General features: G+C 41.3%; 3 protein-coding genes and 1 long non-coding RNA gene across 6 annotated transcripts; 2 read left to right on the forward strand and 2 right to left on the reverse strand.

The window, feature by feature from the left end:
• Positions 1 to 226: 226 nt before the first annotated feature.
• rab4a (RAB4a, member RAS oncogene family) lies at positions 227 to 6353 on the forward strand. 3 transcript variants are annotated; one of them, XM_051379580.1, is made up of 8 exons: positions 227 to 393; positions 1302 to 1382; positions 1748 to 1862; positions 2278 to 2340; positions 2468 to 2622; positions 2918 to 3013; positions 3510 to 3657; positions 4371 to 6353. In XM_051379580.1, exons 1-7 carry the CDS (start codon positions 378 to 380, stop codon positions 3623 to 3625), a joined length of 642 nt encoding a protein of 213 aa, XP_051235540.1. In that variant the 5' UTR covers positions 227 to 377; the 3' UTR covers positions 3626 to 3657; positions 4371 to 6353. The 3 variants fall into 3 exon arrangements, with proteins under 3 accessions (XP_051235540.1, XP_051235539.1, XP_051235538.1); XM_051379579.1 differs by lacking the exon at positions 227 to 393 and adding an exon at positions 445 to 463; XM_051379578.1 differs by lacking the exon at positions 227 to 393 and adding an exon at positions 533 to 560.
• Positions 6354 to 6503: 150 nt separating this feature from the next.
• ccsapb (centriole, cilia and spindle-associated protein b) lies at positions 6504 to 12075 on the reverse strand. Its single transcript, XM_051379573.1, has 5 exons — positions 11991 to 12075; positions 10614 to 11000; positions 10411 to 10521; positions 9159 to 9382; positions 6504 to 9073 (listed from the first exon to the last, which is right to left on the reverse strand). Exons 2-5 carry the CDS (start codon positions 10972 to 10974, stop codon positions 8891 to 8893), a joined length of 879 nt encoding a protein of 292 aa, XP_051235533.1. The 5' UTR covers positions 10975 to 11000; positions 11991 to 12075; the 3' UTR covers positions 6504 to 8890.
• Positions 12076 to 13255: 1180 nt separating this feature from the next.
• On the reverse strand, positions 13256 to 16476 carry acta1b (actin alpha 1, skeletal muscle b). The gene is made up of 6 exons (XM_051379563.1): positions 16346 to 16476; positions 15444 to 15768; positions 14880 to 15041; positions 14196 to 14387; positions 13905 to 14086; positions 13256 to 13750 (listed from the first exon to the last, which is right to left on the reverse strand). The coding sequence occupies exons 1-6, from the start codon at positions 16472 to 16474 to the stop codon at positions 13607 to 13609; spliced, it is 1134 nt and encodes a 377-aa protein (XP_051235523.1). The 5' UTR covers positions 16475 to 16476; the 3' UTR covers positions 13256 to 13606.
• LOC127351732 (uncharacterized) lies at positions 14938 to 18340 on the forward strand. Its single transcript, XR_007880939.1, has 2 exons — positions 14938 to 15078; positions 16304 to 18340. It is a non-coding gene; the product is annotated as an uncharacterized LOC127351732 (long non-coding RNA).
• The last annotated feature ends 2989 nt before the right edge of the window (positions 18341 to 21329 follow it).

Below are 21329 nucleotides of genomic sequence, written 5' to 3' on the forward strand. Positions count from 1 at the left end.
CTGTGATTGTGATATTTAAATTATATACGCTATAATTATATTATTCTAATTCAAATATCAATTCAAAAACAATACATATCACTAACTTTCGATTAATTTGAGTGATATTGACATTGTCTGTCTCACAAACGTCCAAACACTGTTAGCAGGTGAAACAGCACCACCCTGTGGCAGTTTTAAGGCGCTACAAGGCTCAATCCGTTAAGGTAGCTTTTATTTTGAAAATACAAACCACGTACGGGAAGTCGGAGGGGAAAATCAGCTGGAATCCGCGGAAATCATCAACAGGACTATATTCCTTTACTTGGCTAGCTATCCATCTGTCAATTTCTATTCCCCCCTTCTTTCCTTTGTGCTGTCTAAACGCCACACTGGCGATGTCGGAGTCTTACGGTAAGGAGGCTGTTTCGACCAGCAGCCACCGCTAACACCTTCATGTAGCCACAGAGACGGGATGAGGCAGGTGTGTCGAGAGAGCTTTTTTCTCATCGTAAATAGATAGCTGACGGGCTAACTGAGCTGTTACTTAAGGCTGCTGGCCTTAGAAATGCCATGTCAGCGTAAGTAATACCACAGAGGTTATACAGTGGAGTTTAATGAGGCTGTGAGGATAAAACGCATCGTTGTTTTTAAGGTTACAAATCCCCTCAGAGGTTAGCGGAGTGGACAGGAAGCTGACACCTGGGGACGATGGAGCTGGCATTAAGATCTGACTGAGCTGTACATCCTGTAAAGTAGATACAATGCAAGGACTGTATTGGGGGGGGTTTATGTCCTAGCTTCACCATCCCAGTGAATGAATGAGGGATGTTCATATGACCACAGCTGATTATGAGCATGGCTTTTACATTGTTTTTGCTATTGAATCTTTTTGTGCAGCACTTTGGAAACCTTGTGTTTGTTAAAATCGTGCTATATAAATAAAGTGGATTGGATTGGATTGGATTGCATTTATCAGTGAAGTGAGGTTGTTTGTTGCCATTCAGGTCTCACTGAAGAAGGTAGAAGAATGTAGAAACAACTTAAAGCATAGCTGTGTGCATAATTGTACTCTGCAAAGTACCAGTATGCTGTTTTCTTTTCTTTTGTTGTATTTTATGATGGTATTGATTTGGTTTTTAAGGACAATACTCATATTAATATTTGAGAGTTAGAAAATCTAATAATATATGTCAGCTGCTAAACTGGCAACTCATCTCCTGTAGACAAACAGTGTCCTGGCTCTCATGTTTGCTGTAACAGCAGACAGATCTTGTGTTGTGTTTGTTGTCTGATACATTATTTCTGTTTTTACCCCTCAGATTTCCTGTTTAAATTCCTGGTGATTGGGAATGCCGGAACAGGCAAATCCTGCCTGCTGCACCAGTTCATAGAGAAGAGATGTGAGTCAGAAAGATGCATCAAACCATGCATTAATTCCTGATAATGTACACCTCATCAGGTATTAAACGTTACTTAACAGACGATTGCTCTGACCTCCAATGTAAGCGCAGTGTTATAACACAGTACAACTGTAAATGTGTTAAAAACTAATGCAGCAAATGTTGTGTAAATGTATAAATAATTAACACGTATTGACATGTGAAAATTAGATTTGCTTTTTTTAGCATATCTCAGAGACAACAGTGCGTCTGTAGAGATAATAATATTCACTGTCTGGTGTCTTTACTGAAAAAATACTCTGCAGGTCATCACTGTGTACTGCAGGTATTTAATTATAATGGCAACATTTTATTTTGTTTTCCAGTTAAGGATGAATCCAACCACACCATTGGAGTGGAGTTTGGCTCTAAGATCATAAATGTGGTCAACAAAATGGTCAAACTGCAGATTTGGGACACTGCAGGACAAGAGAGGTTCAGGTAGGGAAACAATCCCAACATAACTCTACGTGGTCGGTTAGCGGTTGGCAAATTTAATCCTTCTCAGTACAAACTTCACTATTGGAGAGTACTGGAGAGCAAATCAAATGTTTTTTGTGTGTGGATGTTTTCAGTTTGAAGTTTACAGTCAATAAAGTTTTATTGTGTATTGCTATGTTTTGTAATAACATGGGGCTGGTTATTGGACTGTGCCTTTTCTGCCATGACAACCTGACACGTCAACTTTAAGAGAGTGACATAAAGTTTATTTGTACTTCCAAAGAGGGCAATGATAGAAACCACATTTGACTATCTGCTAATTTTGTGTCTCTCTCTCTCTCTCTCTCTCTCTCTCTCTCTCTCTCTCTCTGTGTGTGTGTGTGTGTGTGTGTGTGTGTGTGTGTGTGTGTGTCAGATCTGTGACCAGGAGTTACTACAGAGGAGCAGCAGGAGCCCTGCTAGTCTATGATATCACCAGGTAAATGAGCCAATCCCAGGACATGATCTCAGCTCCCTTGGTATTTATATTTTAGCCAGCTCCCCTCTCCTTCCTCCTCTTCAAAATGTGTCTCTTCCCTCTGTCTCTTTGTCTCTGTACCCTGCAGTCGAGAGACGTACAACGCGCTGACCACGTGGTTGAGTGATGCCAGGATGCTGGCCAGTCAGAACATCGTCATCATCCTGTGTGGGAACAAGAAAGATCTGGACGCCGACAGAGAGGTCACGTTCCTGGAGGCTTCGCGCTTCGCTCAGGAGAACGGTAAGATCAGGATCAGAACAGTGGGATTTAAAAAAAATATATTTCTCTTAAAAATTCTGATAACAGCGAAGGAGCTTAATTATCTCAGTAGAAAGGGAACTTCAGGTGTTGACCTCATATTGTTAGAGGAAGGACATAATTTTTTGGGTATGTCATTAGCACCTCAATTTGTCTGAAATAAGTGCTATTTTCTTCTGTTCTGCAAAGAATTATGCTGCTCAGAGCAAATTGTATTGTTAATGCTGCAAAGAGCTGAAAGTGTGTGTGTGTGTGTGTGTGTGTGTGTGTGTATCAGAGCTGATGTTCCTGGAGACGAGCGCTCTGACAGGGGAGAACGTTGAAGAGGCCTTTGTCCAGTGTGCTCGGAAAATCCTCAACAAGATAGAGTCAGGTAGGAACTGCGATCCTGAACTATAACCCTAACCCCCGACTCTAAATCCCTTCTTATCCTGTTGGGATCAACAAGGCGGGCTTAGGTATGACTCCAGACCTCCAGACACCGCACTGTAGCAGCTCTCACAGAGAATTTTTCAGAGTTAAAGTCAGAAACAAATCTCCCATCACTTACAAGCCCCATCTGTTAAACCTTCGTCTAGCTGGAGCCTCATTCCTGGAGGGCCTCAGCAACTTAAACAGAAATACTATTTTTAAAAGCAGAGGAGGATTTACACAGCTTTTTTAACTGATTTTAAACTTAGTAAGTGCGATCATCATGATATATTTGTTTTGTACCGCGACTGGCTGGCACTTTTTTTATAACCTGCATTCCTAATAATAATTCAACTGTATTATTCAAAATTCCTAAAAAACACCATCTGTTCAGAGTTGTTGGAGATCCCTACAGGAACCCCACCGCTCACTTCTTGTGTCTCTCCACTCTCTTTCAGGGGAGCTGGATCCAGAGAGGATGGGCTCAGGTATCCAATATGGCGACGCTGCGTTACGACAGCTTCGCTCTCCTCGCCGCGCTCAGCCACAGGGCACCCAGGAGTGTGGTTGCTAGTGGGCACGCCCAGTAACACACACACAGACAAGGTGAAAGGACCGGAGGACTTGTGTGTTTGTGCTGCATTGTAAGATTCCTCTGCAGCAGCTCTCTTTCACATTAAGAGACGTCAGAGCTCACGGAGCCCGGCTGGAGCGACTTTACATTCTGCTCGTTGCTCTTGGTGCTGTGCATCTGCGGCACCCAACCACTCGTTGTGTCCCTCCTGTCACTCATCTCGTGATTTACAAACCTCGCTCTGAATTCAGATTCAGAGTGGAGGCGTATAAAGAGCATTTTTAGTCATTTTTGCTGGTTCTTCAAACTTAGTTCAATAAATGTAAAAGGAAGCATCTTTGGGATGCCTTCATTACAGTTGTTTTAATGCTGGTAATAATTGACTAGTTCCTTAAAGGATAAGGCTGGTGACATTATTATTGTTATTATTACTACTACAATGTTTTTGTTACTGTCAACATATTCCATAAAAACCAACAATGTATTCTCTCAGCACTTTCCTACTCCCCCAGCTCGCTGTGGCTCTCGGACCCTCTGACCATTTCTCTTTGAAAATGTAAAGAGGTTTCTGTTTCATTAAGGAAAAGGCTAAATAATCTCTGGGTGCTGTAGCTTTTAACGAGTACATAGTGTGTGTTTTATTTTCAGTTGTGGATGGGACTGTAAACTACAGTCTCCATAGTGACGGACCTTGGTGCTTACAGCTGTGTTGTTATGTTTTATTTCTCTCTTTGTATGTGGTTAGTGTGTTTCAGACAGGTTTGTGAAGACCAAGAGAAGAACAGCCACGGGGGGACGGTTCAGGTTGCTATGCTGGTGACTCCTCTCTGACCTTCGACCTTCGCACGGAACCTTCAGAATCTTTTGAACCTTCGTTGTCATGGCTGCACCTGCAGAGAGCCTGTCAGAACTCTGAGCATCTCCACGGTAACCAGAGACCGCCCACCCTCCAACATTCTGCTCCACTATTGGACCAAACCCTCCCCCAGCCCTCCAATCAGGATGTGAGTTGCTGACTTGTATGTAACTTCTCTTTCTCTCTCCTACCTTCTTACTTATCGTCTCTCACACCTGAATCATTTAGTTCATTTCAGTTTTCATCAATGTTCCCGTCTACCTTCCTTTTAGTGTTCTCAAAAGGAAGAGTCTACATTTTGGGAAATTTGCTTCATTGCCTTTTGTGTTCTAATTGAACAAATTAAACTATGAGAAGTGAGCATTGGTAGGTTTAATTTTGGATCAAGCCTTTTTCCCCTTCTTCCAGTCTTTATGCTAAGCTAAGCTAAACCGCCTCCTGGACCCAGCTTGATACTTAGACATGAGGTGTCGACTTTCTCATCAAACTCTTGGCAAGAAAACAATTTCTCCAAATTGCTGAATAATTCCTTTAACCACAGACATATTTAAAACCTTCTGTTACTACAGTACGCTTCTTTCTTCATCCACCTGCTCTGTTTGCCTGTTTCAAACACTCACAGTCGACTGACTACCCACCCTCGTCACACTCCTTGTACTGTATGCCTGGTTCACTCCTTTCTTACACTCTCGGCCAAATTGCATTTCATCAGCTTACCTCCGCTCCTGTCCTCCTTCCCTCCCTTCACTGCATTGTTTACACCCCATCATTCCCTCTGTTCCTACTCATCTACTTACCTGTCCCCCTGTCCGTCTCTTGACGCAGCTCTCTGCCTTTCTAAATCCCTCCCCTATCTCCCTACAGCATCTGACGCACTGTACAGTGTTTCTGTATATAGAGATTGACGCATGTTTTCTCAAACAGAATATCAGAGTATTTCATTATGAAGAGATATGTATATTAAAGTAGAAATCATATCCAGCATCTGTTTCATGCTCTGCTGTATTATTATCATGTTAAACTACAATACACTGGCAACTTGTAAGCAGTATAGATGGATAGTACTGTTTGCAGTAATTATGTTTCTTTGTTTGTGGGACAAGCTGATGTGGACTACATTATGGACTAACACATTTATCTGTTTTTATCATTGTTCAAGCTCACTGATTGAAAAAAACAGACATAGGCAGCCTGAAATATCCTGAGCATAGGTTTGACTTTCTGCAATAGTTTATTTTTAATCATCTGGAGTGTGAACGTTACTTTTAATTTACAGTGGCACATTCAGCACTCACCATTCAGTTAATTATGTGACAGTGTAACACACTTCTTTATCCAAAGGATCCTAATTATGACTAACGTCTCAAATTTATAAATGTTGCCTGTTTACATGAATACCTCACTGACCCGCTGTGGGGTAATACTAACTGAATGCATTTCAAGTTTTAGCTGTGTTATGAAACTGTTGTGTGTTTGATTTTTATTTGTCTCCAAAGATACTTTATGTCTCCTTTAAAACAACTACATAAAGCTGACAACAAATCACTTAAATCTGGGAATTGTTTGAAGGTTTAGATTTGGAGATGTGTTTTACATTGGTGTAATTAAGCATTGTTGTTTGTATTAACACTTTTCCCCTTAAAGATGATGAATTCAACTTTTAAAACAAGCACACTTCAAAACATTTCACATTAGATTTGATCCGATAGTGGCTTTGGCTGCTCCACGTCAGTTTGCTGTCTTGTGTTTATGTCATCAAGTCCTTTGTTTATGTATGTCCGTTTTTCTCTTGTCATTATGAATATCATGGATTTTTAATTTATTGTGTATGATAAAGCATATGTTTTTAAAATAAAAACTAGTACAAATATAGCATTGTCTTTGAAAAGCATTTTTTGTTTATTCAATCACCGTTTTTAGAGATGGTCTATTGCGTTATTGATGTTTTCTTCAAAGTGATTTAATTTCTGAATAATTTGTGTAACTGTAGTGTGGAAATGAACAGATAACAGTAAACAGACAGGCGGAAAAGTGATTTATTAAAAACTTTGCACCACACCATTTAACCTCAGCAGTCTTTTCCTCTAAACCATATAAAATATGTACAGACAGTATGTTAAAAGCCTAAAATATAAACATGAAAATCTAAAGTATCAGTGAATTTTACAGTATTTTGTAATTATCGTACCCTGTCTGTCATCAGTAAAGTAGATCAATTAGATTGTAACCGCAGAAAATCAGACTCTACACTGCGGTAACACTTAAAACTATTAAAATAACTATTTAAAATTTGGACATGTGGTGGCCTAAAATAATATTTAGGCCTGGTGTATGTCTTCTATTCTATACCAAGGAAACCTAGAAAAATGTGGCAAGTATAGAAATGTCTCATTAAAAGTAAAGTGTCTCTACAGTATTAAGAAGATTTTAACTATAGTTTGGTCTATAATTATTGAAGAATACAGGGATTCTTCAGAGATTGTCAAAGTTCACCACCTCTTAAAAAAAAACATTTAAATATTTAAAGTAAAATAATATTGCACAAGATTTCACATCTGTTCCTGGAACTATACTGTAGTATAACTTAAACACAGAAAAACTAAACAAAAGCACATAATGTAATACTGAACTCAGAGCTGCAACAACAAAACAAAGAAAGAAAAAAAAGTCCAAATGTAAGCACAGACCTCAAACTGCCCCGTCTTTTTCTCTGTACATTATTCACATCAATAATTATAGTTGTAAAGGGAGAAAAGTCTTCATGGCACAGAGCTCATTTATCATAATCGCTGACACAAGGAAACCAAAAAGGATCTAAATTCTCATGGTTCATATATTGAAACCCAATATCCTGAAAAGACCAGATCCATTACACAAAGCTTTCAAAGTCAATCTTCGTCTTCTTGTGTGAGCACAAATAACATTGTTTCATGTTCAATACATCGTTTCATGTTCAATACATCATTAACATACAGAGATTCAACAGATGAATGAATTACATAAGAACCTAAATAGTTGGCAAGGTGTTCTGTACAAATATTATACAGAAAGGTGACTAATTATCAAAGTGCTGTTTTATTTGGTCAGGCTTTAGAGTGTATGCTGCTTTTACCAGTAAACCCTATTTATTATGTATTTATTATCAGCTTAATGTCCACTGTTGTTGTTTGGTTCTAAAGCACATTCAGTATCAATAATGATAAAGAAAGTTGGACTCAACAATAAACCTGTGTTTGTTATGCTTTGAAAATAACCAATAATCAGCTGTGTGTTATTTTTAACATTATGTTTTTTCTGGTGGAAATGTATAACAGAAGTACACTATTCACAGTCATACAGTGTTTTTTAAATGTCACATACATCTATTTTCACACTGTAAAAGCATCAGATTGATTTGTTACTGTATATTAACACAACTAAACAACAAACACAACTATTTTAAGTCAATAACACGTAAAACTGTTAATGAGTTCAAGAGGAAATTCAACCGCCACATCACACAAATGTGACTTTACATAGAGTTTGATTCACTATTTATTCTAAACCAAATAAATTGGGATCAACCCCTAAACCATTACTCAAACCATTAAATCGACAAGAACCAGTTCACAGCACTGAGTGACCTGAAAGTCTGAAAAACTCTTAAACAGACGTAGCTCTGTATGTCCATCAATACTTCAAAGAAAAATGCCTATTCACATTGAAAGCTGCATAAATCTGAGAAAAACTTCAACATCAACTGACTGTTGATTAAACCATCTTGTTGTGCTTACTATGATTTTTTTGGAATACAAACAACTTGATTGTGTGTGTGTGTGTGTGTGTGTGTGTGTGTGTGTGTGTGTGTGTGTGTGTGTGTGTGTTGTTCTTTGTCTATATGTGGATGTACATTCTTCATTTGATCTCAGATCTAAGAAGGCGTCTGAATCTATTCAGACATGCTGCCATGTACCCCTTTGTGAATTACACTGATTCCTGTGTAAGGAATATGGGCACATTTCATATAGCCTGTGTTTAAAGGGACTGCATCAAAGTACAGCTGTTAAAATGCATTTAAAATATCTGTAAACAGTATATGTATCCATTAATTATATATTTACTTTCAAATTATTTATTTCAAGAGTCACTTCAACCTTGTAAAATGTTTCTTATTGTATATATTAAAAATCAATATATATAAAAAACATTAAGCCACGCTGTGAATTTCAGAGTTCAAGGTTTTTTCAGTTTACATCCTGAATACGAGAGTGATACACATTCAGTCCCACGCTCTATTCTACATCTATGGGTGTTTAAACCTCAGGGTTGATAGGCAATAATGGCTTTTACTTTGTATTTTTGTCTGGACTGGAAGTAATTCTGCTAAGTGTGTGTGTGTGTGTGTGTGTGTGTGTGTGTGTGTGTGTGTCCTATCGGGAGCGAGCAGAGAAGCAGCGCATGTACTCAGTGAGCCAGGGGTTGAATTCCGGTTGAACCAACTTTTTGGCCTTGTCCAGATCGGCAGACTTGGCTCTCCGGCGCTCGGTCCTCTGGGTCAGGATCTGACGCTCTACCTCCCTTCTGGTCTTCGCGCGAAGAGCTGACTCATGGATCTAGCAGTAAAATAAACATAGCTGTCAGTTTGTGTTGATAGCTCAGTCACATACAGATCTAGAGAACGACAGACCGAAGGATTACCTCATTTGTCGAAGCTACAGGCCCAACATTGTGTGTCTTCCTGCCTGCGATGTCTGCATCCTTCTCTCCTGAACCGTACAGAGCGAAAGGATGTCTGTTGTCCTTGTTGTCCTTGCTGTCCTCCCAGGGCTGCCGCGTTGGGGCGGGCCTGACCCGCTGGGAGCGCCAGGTCTGCTTTGAGGATTTGGAGGGTTTACTCTGCTGTGGTCCACCAGTGTCTTTCTCTACAAGTTGAAAAAAATAAAGCAGTGACAAAATACCAAGAGCAGAAAAGGCTGAAACAGGGTCAAAAGTCTGTTGAGTCAAATATAGATATTGATAAAGATCAACTGAGTAATCCAGTGATCAGGTTAGTGTCTACATTTATGAACCAATACTGAAAACAGTATTTGTACATCAACTGAACAAAACAATTTATTTTTCCATGACATTTCCTGACACCTCTATATAATAAGGGAGCAGTTTGGTAAAACTTTCATATGTTTATGATGTTTTGTTTATTTTTTATCAACTGAGTCATTTTACCTTAATGTTGGTTTTATTTATGTGCAGGACTCATAACCTGAAACACACTAGGGCAAAATATTGTTGGAATTTATGTTATACTAGTACCCATAAAATACCTGAGTTGACCTAATACTATGAATTTTATATATATATATATATATATATATATATATATATATATATATATATCTGTTGTTCACTAAAAGAAGCCACAGAGATTTAAGAACTGCTCAAATGTTAAATTTTGTTTAAACACAAGCAGTTATACAAGAACTTCAGCTAAATAATATTGTCTAAAATTGGCATCATTAGTCAGCAAATATCAGATTAAAGAAAGAGTGAACAAGACTAGAATTTAATTATATTTAATTTAATGCCAACTCCTGACTACTTTCTTATACTGAGTTGGTTTCAGTAGGTATGAAAAAGTCCTGTGTCCCACATTAAGCAAAGTGTTCTAGGCTAGTGCTGACATTCAAGATTACAATTTATATTTCACAAGTATTTTTAAGGTTTGCAGAGAACCTAGAAGAAGCTGACAAACCACTGATTGATGAAATATGATACCTTTAGCAGCCCTAATCAATGTAACCAGAATGAACACACAGTCATTTTGCTGTACTAGGTTTTTACATTTCCTCTGCACACAGCCTCTCTGTCATCAGCCTACAGCTCATCAGAGAGCAGGGGGAGGATTTCATTTTCACCATGACTCTGAGTCCATCTCAGGGTGTATTTGACCTACCTTGTTCCCTGTGAGGGGCTGTTAACTGTTTACTGCCCCTGCTGCTGGCTCTCTGCTCCTCTCTCTCCTCCTCTGGTACTCTCGTCTCTCTGGCACCTTCAAGCTGTGAGCCTGAGAGGAGTGAATGGCATCATATGGTAAAGTAGAGTAACATGCATACACCAAAATGAGACTGACAATCATATCTATAGCTCATGTCTTACCATGGACAGCAGACTGTCGGGCAGACACATTCACCTCCTCTTCCTCCTCTTGAAGGGGAAGCCTGGGTACAGTCAGTGTGTTTCTCTCCACCCTCGCCCCCTCACACTCCTCCAGCTCTGCCTCACCCCTGTCTCTGCTGGTCTCAGGCCGTACCTGGTTCTTACTGGGAGGAAAGGGACTCCTTCCTCCGGAGTCTGAATCAGTGTCGGAACCACTCCAGAACCAGGGGTTGTGTGTGTGCTCCAGCAGCCTCCGGGTCAACCTGTATTTCAGCATCTCCTCATAACACTTAGCATAGGTGTCCCATTTGGGGTCTTTGAATTTCTTCATGTACTCCGAGCGGATCCTCTTGGTCACCATCTTGTCGCTTTTGGAAACTCTGTCTGCTGTGAGATCCAACAATAACACCACAAAGCTGAAAAACTATCAAAAGCTAGCGTTGTTACACACGAGTAATATAATACAATATGTAATATACAGAAGCCATGCGAAACACTAGCTATATTTTCTCATTCGCAGCTCTTTAAAGGTTGGTATCACCGCCAGACATTTAAACCATAATGCGGACACAGTTGAAACCAATGGCAGAGCAGCTGGAGGCTTCCTCGGCTGATGAACCCGCCTACTTCCTCCTCCACCCGGGGGTTAGCGAGCCTCTCTGGGCTCAGGACGGAGATAAAAGTCTAGTTTTTAAAATAAACTACAAACGGTGACATCTACTCTGTAAACCCCAGTCGTCGTTTTACTGTGTATATATATATATATATATATATATATCATAAAATAAAAATGGCCTCAGGTGAGGATTTGATCGACCGTTGGTTACAGTAGAAATTTCTTGAACGTGATGACGTAACCTGCGTCCCCTCCTCTGATTGGCTGCAGCGACGTAAACGACTGCTGAATACTCCAAATTAAAGGTCAGTTGTAATCGCTGTATGAAAGCCGAAAACACTACAGGTTTTACAGCATAACTTGTGTGACAAATCATTACAACCTTATTATATTTTATATGTGCTACAATACGATGTTTTTGTATCCCAACACGTTGTGATAAGCTTATATTAAATCAGTCTTCTCGGACTGTATCATATGCCACTAGGCCTATAACCAAGTCCAGTGTAATATTCAGCATTAATCAAATGCCTGTTGCTCCACATTAACATGACAAAATGTGTCCGTGTTATTTATAGATGTATGTTAATCATATGGTAATATGGAGTACCGATAATCGCCTGTCAGCGCTGGCAGATATAGCCTAAACGTAAAATCTCCCTGACAATCCCACCAATTCAATCATCTACAACAGAGCAAGGCTTGACAGCAGAAACGCAAGGCTGTAAGAGTCTAATTTTGTGTACAGTAAATATACTTACACTGGAGTCGGATTTCACGGAAGCAGAGCAGAACAGATGGCTGCGGTAATCACAGACTGCGTCTCTTAGCTCCGCCCGCTTGAAGACGTTTTTAAAAAGCCAAACACACCCGCAACAGGTGGCTCCGAGCCGGGGTGTCAGGGAGTTATGAGACATTTGGCTGATAATGATCTCTATCAGATGATAAAAGAGGATTACAACACACTTTGATTTATTGTATCTGGACACAATGCGCAGACTCAACACATAAAAGAGCTTAAATGAGTTGTTGTTGCTTGTTAATCAGGATATAGCCTAGTGCTTTACTTGACAACTAATTACTCATCAAAAATCAAATGAATGTTTTTCTTTTGTGTGCCTACCTGTACCTGTACTCGAGAGGTTGATAAATTAAAATGTGCCTGTCCAAGAAAAAGTGTGAAGGATGTCTTATTATAGTCTACATAACTAGTCAGTGGGGTGATGATGTGAATGATGTGGGCAGTGGGCACAGGGTGGAGCACGCCTCTTTGTCTCTTTAAGCCCAGACCCAAAGCCCAGACCCAGATAACCTGCTGAGCCTCTATGCATATAAGGTAGGGCTGTGGAGATGCCCCACGGGGTCTGGTTTTGTCTAAAGATGGTCTGGGGGCCGGGGCTGCGCGAATGGTCGTGCAGGGCAGCTCAACGGGATTCAGAGCCGGGTGTCGGGTGTCCAATGCTACTGATCCGCTGGGTCTAAAAAGCGGAGCTGTTGCTGCTGCCCAGGCACATTCCTGGCAAGTCAAACTCCGACTGTCAGAGCTTGAAGGCGTGTCTTTGATTACCTCTGTCACCCAGCAGTCCCCCAACCAGCAGTGGTTGATGGGACAGAAGAGAGAGACAGCCTGTCTCTCTCCTTGTCACCCATCCAACTTGATCCCGGGAGCCTAGCCTACACCCCCTGTCCTCTGTGAACCTCCCCTTGTATGTGATCAGTTGATTGGTTTATGGGATAGCTGAAGTGTGTGTCATGGGTATGTTTAATTGCTGAGTCAATTAAGCTTCTCCTGAGCTTAATTGTTATGTTTATTTTGGTTAATTTTTCTAATATCCCCCAGTTCTTGAGATTTGATATTGATTTTTTTAAGCTTAAATTGTATTATGAAATAATGGTTATGAAAAGAAACTTGCACCTTTTAAATGATAGAAATCTTCCCCATTCCAGTATTTCTAGTGTAATATTCACTAAAGCTTTTGTTTTTCATTCTCTCCCTCTATCAGAAAAACAAGGCCGGGGTCAGAAATACCAAATAATGGACTTTAATAAATTATCAATATGTATATACACTTACATTCACATGTGTTGGGCAACATGTTGTTGTTATTTTTTTTTATTAAAGTTTTTTAGGTGGATGCATGGTTCAGTGGTGTTTTCACAGCCTCTCTCCGTGCAACACAGACAACAAACAGCTATAAAATATGCACATTTTTAAAGGATAACAAAATGCATATGAATGTCAACAGCGCAGACAGAAAGTCCATTGACAGCAGAGTGTTGGTGTGCCGCAGAGGTTGATCCTGCTTCTCGCTTGAACTCCAAACAGCTGGTGGTGTAAATGATGGAGGTGGAGGAGAAGCTGGAGAAGAAGGAAGATTTAGAAGCACTTCCTGTGGACAATGCTGGGGCCTGCCTCGTCGTACTCCTGCTTGGAGATCCACATCTGCTGGAAGGTGGACAGGGAAGCCAGGATAGAGCCACCGATCCAGACGGAGTACTTCCTCTCGGGTGGGGCAATGATCTGGAGGAGAAGGAGAACTCGATCAGTAAAGTGCCACTCCTTAATATTCACATCATCTGTTCAGTAGATTTCTGTGCGTAAGTATCAATTCATGCGTAAAATATTTCAAGTTGGGGATAAATTGCTTTTTTTTTTTTGTTTTCATAATAAGTACCTTGATCTTCATGGTGCTGGGGGCCAGAGCAGTGATCTCCTTCTGCATACGGTCAGCAATACCAGGGTACATGGTGGTACCACCGGAGAGCACATTGTTGGCGTACAGATCCTTACGGATGTCAATGTCGCACTTCATGATGCTGTTGTAGGCGGTCTCATGGATACCAGCAGACTCCATACCTAGTCAGGTGAGAGAGACAAGTGTTAAGAGGGGAAGCGGTTTCCAGCTTGGCACAATCTTACTTGTGTCGTTCGATAATGTGAGAAAGTGAAGGATTATCTGGCGTACCGATGAAGGAAGGCTGGAAGAGGGTCTCGGGACAACGGAACCTCTCGTTTCCGATGGTGATGACCTGTCCGTCGGGAAGCTCGTAGCTCTTCTCCAGGGAAGAGGAGGAGGCGGCGGTGGCCATCTCATTCTCGAAGTCCAGAGCCACATAGCAAAGCTTCTCCTTGATGTCGCGCACGATCTCACGCTCGGCTGTAGGGGGGCAAGTTGATGAGATTTTAGTCAGAGTGACAAACAGCCGGGACTAAAGACACAGTGCGTAATGGCAAAACTAATTAAGTGGGATGAACTAAGAAAGTGACTCGAAATCACAGAAATGTCTGGAGCTGCTTATCTTAAACATACATGTACTTTAATAAATAATAAATAATAATAAATTCCTAATTTTCAGTAGGCACACGGGCAGTAATAGGTTACACAAGCCGTGTCCACTGCGATATTAAATGAAAGTTTGTAGCCTTCGTCTTTGCATCTGTCTCTAAATGGTGCATTAATCTTTGTTATAGTTGGTCAGATTTCTGTCAGATTTAGTTATGTTTGTGAAATTGTTTAAAAACTGCTAGTAAAAGTAAGTTATGATGGTAATTTAGGTTCTACTTTGCCATAAAGTATCTGCTTAAAGGTGGTCTATGCTTCTTTCTTTCTTCCAGGTGCTTTGTAAGTAGAGCTGGTCAGGTTTCTTACCGGTGGTCACGAAGGAGTAGCCACGCTCAGTCAGGATCTTCATCAGGTAGTCGGTCAGATCGCGACCAGCCAGGTCCAGACGCATGATGGCGTGGGGCAGGGCGTAACCCTCATAGACTGGGACGTTGTGGGTCACACCATCACCAGCATCCAGCACAATACCTGGAGAGAGGCAAAGCAAGAGTTTAGTAAAGTCCAGGTGAGAAAAAGCGCTCAAATATTTATGTTTTGTGCGTAAAATTGTGGCCAAAGTGGGTGTTTGAAGGATGAATACAGGCATACACTGAGTGTATATGTAACACGTGCCATAAAATAACATAAACAGCCCCAGAAAGGCTGGTAGACTGTGCGTAAAAGTTGTGCGCAAATTTGCCACAACGGAGCATTCATAGCTCAGTAAATATTATGTGTTGCGATTGTTAAAAACTTTTATCAATTACATTGGTCGGTTCCATTATATTCTACAATAAAGCGTTTGTCTCTCTGCATTATCTATGTTTAGGAAGCTGTTTCTGTGTTATGAGTAGCAGCTGTTTTGTTGCTGTTTGTTGCTGTCAGTCTTACCAGTGGTACGGCCGGAAGCGTACAGGGACAGCACAGCCTGGATGGCCACATACATGGCAGGGACGTTGAAGGTCTCAAACATGATCTGGGTCATCTTCTCTCTGTTGGCCTTGGGGTTCAGGGGGGCTTCAGTGAGCAGGGTGGGGTGCTCCTCGGGGGCGACTCTCAGCTCATTGTAGAAGGTGTGGTGCCAGATCTTCTCCATGTCGTCCCAGTTGGTGATGATGCCGTGCTCAATGGGGTACTTCAGAGTCAGGATACCCCTCTTGCTCTGGGCCTCGTCGCCGACGTAGGAGTCCTTCTGACCCATACCGACCATGACACCCTGAAGGGGGGAGAGAGGGCAAGATAATGGAGAGGTTACAAATAATCCAAACAGAGATATGACCTTTTTCTGGCCAGATTAAAGTCTTTACCGTGTGGCACAAAAGGCACGTTGACCATTGCGTGAATGTGTCAAATAACAGCGTGGGTCACAGAGACAGACAGAGAGCCATTGTATGACTGTCAGTTCATCTGTGACTAATTTAGTCTCAGAGTTAAAGGCCACATTGCTGCTGTTAAAATTAGACAAAATGACATAGCTCAAGATACCCAATGCCACGCTGTTATCACATACCGTTTCTAATTGCATAAAACAGCCAAATTCTAACACTAAAATATTAGAATCTCGGTTAAATATATTTTTCAGTCCAGCAGAATGACTCAAAAATAATGTACACTTGCCTGAAAAATGGCCAATTCATAATATTAAATTTGTAAAAATTAGTGTAAATTGTTTTCCTCTGAATTGGATAAAAATTGGCTGAGGTGAAATTATTACTATAATTGTGATTTTTTTTTTTCTTGTTTTTTTTTAGATCCTCCAATTAGCTTCTCTTATTATTTTCTCCGGTATTTACCTGGTGACGGGGGCGGCCAACAATGGAGGGGAACACAGCCCTGGGGGCATCGTCTCCGGCGAAGCCAGCCTTCACAAGGCCGGAGCCGTTGTCGCACACAAGGGCGGTAGTCTCATCGTCGTCACACATGTTGAGTTCTGTAAAAGAGAGGAGGGGAAGAAAAGGAGTTCAGATCCACATTGCGAGACATACTCTGTGTGGCATAGATGATTTTGGTTCGCAGCTTTTGTTTCCTGTAAGCTCTCATTAGGTGTCTTAATATTAAAGACTAAAAAGACTGAATTGTAACATTTACTGGAGCATGATCAGGCCCATGTCTTGCGCTAAATGTATCCATGGCGCACTGACACCAGGCCATTACGCATTACGTATACGCCTGTACAAACCAATAAAATCAATATGGAACTAAACTGCTGTTTTCCTTCAGATATCTATCTGGATTTGATGACTCTCGACTAATATATCCTTTATATTATTCTAATTTGGTGAGAGTACATCTATGCGAATTCTTAAGAAATATCATCTAAGGTGTTCTGAAAGACATCTGTCTGTCCCAGCCTCTCTCAGGTAAACTGTCCTGGCTTAATTGGTCTGAAAGTGCACTGCTTCTTACAGCATCAGCACCTTTTCAGGATTCAATGTTAGACCTATGAAGAAACTAAAGCTGGTCTACTTTATCTATCGATCCATGTATCGATCCATGTATCTAGCCATACTTTCCAGACCTAATAGTTCAGATAAATACTTCTCCTGTCTCCTTTCCTGTGATATCTCAGTCTATTATTTACAAATCTTTTCCTTCTCCTTCAGTAGAAGGCCTGTCCTACAGTCTAGTCTATCCTCCAGTGGAGTTGCCCATGTTGCCTCCAGTAGTATCTGGTCCTAGGCGTCCTGTCCCTGGCAGTCCTCCCTAACTTCTGCTCCAGTAGATGCTCCAGTGTTGTGCTGGTTAAGGCCTAGTCTGATGTCCCAACCTGGACTTGAGGCTTCAGGAGTGGCAGGTCCTAGCAGGGTCTTACCTTAGGAGTGTGTCTGCGGGGCTCGGAGAGAATGACCCAACCAGTGCTGCTGCTGAACCAGCTACGGTCTTCTGTCCTGCCTGTCCACCTTATATACCCAACCTCCACCATTCACAAACCTCAGCACTGGCCCCCATCCCGGCCCTCTGCCATATTAGGACGCTGACAGTCCGAGGATGAGGAGTGGCTGGGGGTGTGGGTGGGGAAGGGGGGGTCCAGCAAGGAGGCGCGCCTCGCAGAGGGAAGGAGGGAGCTCCATCCATCAAGATCCACGAGAGAATCAGCAGTGACGCTGCGCGCCCCCGACGAGGAGAGAGCGCGCGCCATATATGGAACTGTCGCTTTGACCTCCCATCGAGCCTCGCGGTCCCACCTCGAGGGCCGTATAAGGAGCGCGCGGGCCACTGGGGGTTTTCTAGGGGAGACGCCAGTTGCTACCAACCAGGGTTATAGATTTGCTGCTAGTAGGCCTCATCCAGCCTTAAAATGGGAAAATGCTGCTCTCATCTGAACAGATTTAGACCACGGTGAGAGCCAGGGCCCAAACTACTGACTGACAGGTGAACCAGGAACAGTGCTGCAGCCTGAAAGTGCCAATTAAGAGTTCAATACACATTATGGTGATCAATACAAGATAACACAAAATAATTTGATAAAAGCTGAGGAGGAACTGTCTGTGTGTAAACAGTTCAATATGTCTGCTTCATCAGTCCAGTCTTTTCAGTAACAATAAATAATCATTAGTAATCAATATTTGTAATTGATTGCATTAAATGAAGAAGCCTGATTGACCCTAGCTTGCATTAAAAAGCCCAGTGTGGAAGCTGGAGGCCTTTTACATCAGTGTAAGTAAATTATTTCTTCCAATTATCAGCTTTATATGACTGTACAACAATGTTCTAATAATCCTGCTGCTGGTCACTGAACGTTACCCAACAGGATTTTGTTGTATGCAAATAAAGTGTCTTATTTCTTATTTACTAAGATTATTGATGATTGTGCACAGGATATCTTGTTTTGATGCAAATTGGAATACCTTCTCTTAATTATGCAACACTTGCACACTCAATACAATACTTTCTCTTCATTCAAATTTGTTTAATTCATAACCTACTATCCTGCAGACCACATGGCCTAATATTCACACATATCTGTCTCAGTCAAACTGAATAAATAAGGAGAGAACCACTGAAACAGCCAACAGCTGAAACCTTATCTGCAGGGGCTACTCTGCTCTGTCACTGGAGCAGTTGGATTAATTATAACTCTACTGGAGGAGGGGAGCTAGTGTATGTGTGTATGTGTGCATGTGTGCATGTAGGAGTAAGAAATAGAGAAAGAAGCTCAGCGTGTGTACATGCATGTTCATGGATGTTTGTGTGTGTTGTAGTATGGGACCAGAAGGAGTGGAAGAGGAGGTGCCAAGGAGCTTATAATAAACTCAATGGAAGTGAGGAATGACAGAGTGAGAAGTGTAGAGAAAAAAACAAAGATACATCTAAAGATGTAATAACAGGCTTTATATTAAAAGAGCAGAGGTTCAGGAGAGAGAAAAAGGATTTGGAAATCTTAGGACACCAGGGAAACTAGGGATTCCTTGCTTAAAGCAACCAATGTTGCAAGGAAACATAATAGAAAATGAGACGTGGATTAGCATCTGGAACTTCACGAAGCGTGTAGGAGAAGTAGGATTTTATTCTGTAACATTTTTGTCACAAAAAGTATCAAAAAGCAAAAAGTAATTAAAGAAGTTATCAAATGGTCGTCAATACAAACACATGCCTTATATTGTGCTCTCATATCATAAAGCTGGATTCATATGGGAGCAGAGAAATGGTAACATATAACCTTTCATGACCTGTTCATCATTATAGCAGCAACAGAAATCTTCAGTGTGGATTTCTAGGGGTTAGATATGACATATTCACTGCCTGTACAAGTACAGGTTTATGGAAAGGGTCAGAAAGAAGAGAAAAGTGAATGTGAAGCAGAGAAGACTTCTATATAGTCAGGTATGTTAGCTGAGGTGCAGTAATTGGCCCTGAAAGTTTTCATAGAAGAGTTTCAGCACTTGCAATTCATATTACACTGAGGCAATATAAGCTGTTTGGGGGGGGGGTCCTCAGTGGTTCAAAAATATGTCATGAAAAACAGGGTCTGAAGAGGGAGGGAGGAAAATCTTCGATGACTAGAGGGAGAAGGGGTGAAAATGGGGGAGGGCTGCATTGGTGTAGACCGAAAGCATGGAGAGTGTGTGCATGATGGTGTGTGTGTGTGTTGTGTGTTTTGTGGGAGGGGGTCAGGGAGTGGAGGGGCTGCAGAGCAAGGTAGAGCTACTTTTATGCACTTGTTGTGAGCCATTTTGGAATCAGAGGGTCTGCGAAACGCCTAAAATGTAAAGGGCCTGGCAGTTGTCGGGGAGCGAGAGATAGAGGGGAGGGGGCAGGGGAGGGCAGGTCAGAGGGGCCGAGGGGGAGGAGAGCCCAGGGAGCCTCCTGGAGAGTCTACTTGGAAGGGGAGGAGAAAGAGGGAGGTGAAAGGGCGTGTGCAGCAGCAGGTGGCAGAAAACATGAGTTTAGTTTGTCAGAAGATATGTCACCCAGCCAGCTGAAGGAGAGACAGAGACACGGAGAGTATTTTTTTTAGTGTTTTCTAGAAGTGCACATTTTTTTAACTTTAAAATTTAAAAAAATAATTTAACTAACAGTTCCAGTCACATGTCAGTATTTTATCCAGTAAAACAAAAAGGAGAGAAGTGAACAGGTAGATAGTTTTTTGAGTAACAGCATGCTCAGTCGTCATGGTACAAATGGCTGCCTACCTTGCTACCTTACATTTTTTTTATTTCAGTCAACTCTCACTCTCATGAGAGCGCAGAGGGTGAGAGTGTCAGAGACAGTAAGAATAGCACATGCCTCTGCATTCAATCGCTGGAACCAATACACTCGCTGTACATGAGTGTCCTACCTTTTTAAGTGTGGCTCAACAACTGAGGCTCCTGTGCTGCATTTTTTGTTTTAAGTTAGACCTTTTAAACAGACTTGTTGGAGATTTTAATTAGTTCCTCAGGTGTTACAGTGAAGAAAGTCTGAGGATACTGATACTACTGATACTAAGGATATATATGTATATATATAAATGGACAGGTAAAAGTGCTTAGGTTAATATTTTTTAAAATTTTTATTCAAACAACAATCAGGTGTCTAAATGTAGATTGAAATGTTGTTTTGTTTTAGGACAGACTTTTAAAATATGAACGTATCCTAGTAAGTACTGCAAATTGTGTGATTTGTTCCAATGAAGTTTCAGGACACATTTACTGTTTAGCCTCATTTTGTTAGTGATGTGCTGCACAGATCAGTTCCCTTTCCGACTGATTTCTTACTTTCTAACGCTGCCTTCTAAAGAGGATAAACAAGACACAGTGGAAGGAGAGGCGTTAGACAGCGTGCCTCTTGGCCGCTACCGTCCAGAGACAATCCAAACATCATCTAAAGAAAAAAATCAGTTTGTGGTAGCAGAAGGTGTGTGGTTTCATGGCTGACAGGAATAACAAGAAATGGGCTGTGGTTCACTACAGAGAGGCAGTACTGGGAGCATGAGCCCTGATCAGTGAGACTGTTGAGCAACCGTCTCTCTTTTTCATGGAAAACATAAGATGCTATCGTGCCTGTGAAGCCCACTTTGTTTTAGAGTGGTGGGATGTCTCATTTTAATGGTCAGTTTTCCCGAAAATAATGTTAAATCTGCTTTATAAGATCAATGACTCACTCCCTGAGTAAAACCTCTGCGTGGTACCGAGCCAGCCATAGAGGTGTGGCATGGTTGAGCTTAACCAAATGCAGCATGAACTTAATTCTTTCTATTTTTCTGTCCTATCTTCTGAACAAATAAGGCTTTGTGGGATGTTTTTAATGTGATAAGAAAACAGATTATTCATATGATTTTGTTGTGTAAGGCCAAAA

Source organism: Dicentrarchus labrax, unplaced genomic scaffold, assembly GCF_905237075.1.
Source record: "Dicentrarchus labrax unplaced genomic scaffold, dlabrax2021, whole genome shotgun sequence".
NCBI lineage: Eukaryota > Metazoa > Chordata > Actinopteri > Moronidae > Dicentrarchus > Dicentrarchus labrax.